Source organism: Puccinia triticina, chromosome 3A (assembly GCF_026914185.1).
Source record: "Puccinia triticina chromosome 3A, complete sequence".
In the NCBI taxonomy this organism is placed as follows: Eukaryota; Fungi; Basidiomycota; class Pucciniomycetes; order Pucciniales; family Pucciniaceae; genus Puccinia; species Puccinia triticina.
In genome coordinates, this window is record NC_070560.1 from 609,363 (window position 1) to 610,715 (window position 1,353).

A 1,353-nucleotide genomic window follows, 5' to 3' on the forward strand; every position below is an offset into this window, starting at 1 on the left:
CCCTAACCCATAGCATGAATGACATGGAGATTTGCGGGTGGGAATTTTGAAAGAACAATATTAACAATTTCAGTGAGGTGAAGTGCATTCTCACGAGTTTCATGCTCAAACACAGAGCAGTGAAATGGACCCATGCAGACCAAAATTTTCCCAACAGACCCATGTGGTTGGTTACAGACCCACTGTTTTCTGGGAATAAGTTGTGTATCTGGCACTGGCCTGAAGTTGGGCCAGCATTTGGTAGATGGTGATTGAGCATTCCTTTGTGGAGGGAGATGACATGCTTTTTTGCAAGGAGAAACAGACCCATCCATATCTCAGCCACTCAGCATGGCTGATCTCATTTTTTTCCGGAGGCCAAGGGACCAGGTACTACTCCGGGGAACCTTTGAGGTGGGTTCATGTATAACACAACAGGAGCTAGCATAATTTACTGTTCGAAAATAACACACCATGGATCCACATACATGCAAGAATGATATGGATGTGTCAGTGGGGAGGGATTCAGGATGTTGGGCTGTAAGATGTGCCAGATGTGCAACATCTGATGATTACACAGTTCTCAGAGACGGTGCAGCTCAGGTGGTGAATGTGCCATTGAAACATGTCATGGGTCATCATGAACGCTGGCTCAAGACTTCTGAGCCTTCTCTGGTGGCCATTGCATCCCTGCTGCCCTGAAGGTGTGGGACCAAACATGGTGGTTGATCCTCCCACAGTTGCTGAACAAGCCACTGGGAAACGGTACAAGAAATCATGTCACTTGTCAAACATAAGAGTCAAGCCCTGCAAGGCCCAAATTCCATATATGAAATTCATGGTGACAGCAGCTGATGAGTTCAATGTGGATTCCAAACTAGTTGTGAAATCTGTTCAACCTGAGTTGAAATGGAGTTCCCCAACGCTTGATGTGAACTTCAAATTCACATGGTTTTAGCCAACACATGAGATTGGCCTTGCTTCTTCACAACATTAACATGGGACCAACATCAAGTTACAGTTGACATCAGCCAGGGTTACTGAAAGAAATTACGGTCTGGCACTCTCTGAAGAGTGCCACACATTCCCCCCTGGTGCCTACACTCCTCAACAGAATCCTTTCTCTGAGCGAGGCAACAGGACAACAATCGAAAAAGCTCGCACACTCTTAGGGAGATCAGGATTACCGTTGTCGTGGTGGGGCGAGGCAGTTTTGACTTCAGTCTATCTCGAAAATTGATCACCTGACAGTTCCTTGAACTTTGTTTCACCTTACGAATTCTGGAATGGAACGGCTCCCGACTTGTCTCATCTAGTTCCATTTGGTTGTTGCACCGTGGTCTATCTTGAGAAAAATACTCAAGCATCAAAATT

The 1,353-nt window shown here is 45.8% G+C and overlaps 1 protein-coding gene across 1 annotated transcript; it reads left to right on the forward strand.

Annotated features, from left to right (window-relative positions):
• Window positions 1-453: 453 nt before the first annotated feature.
• PtA15_3A59 (uncharacterized protein) lies at window positions 454-681 on the forward strand (the record flags this gene model as incomplete). Its single annotated transcript, XM_053167582.1, has 2 exons — window positions 454-488; window positions 567-681. 2 exons carry the CDS (start codon window positions 454-456, stop codon window positions 679-681), a joined length of 150 nt encoding a protein of 49 aa, XP_053018250.1.
• Window positions 682-1,353: the final 672 nt, after the last annotated feature.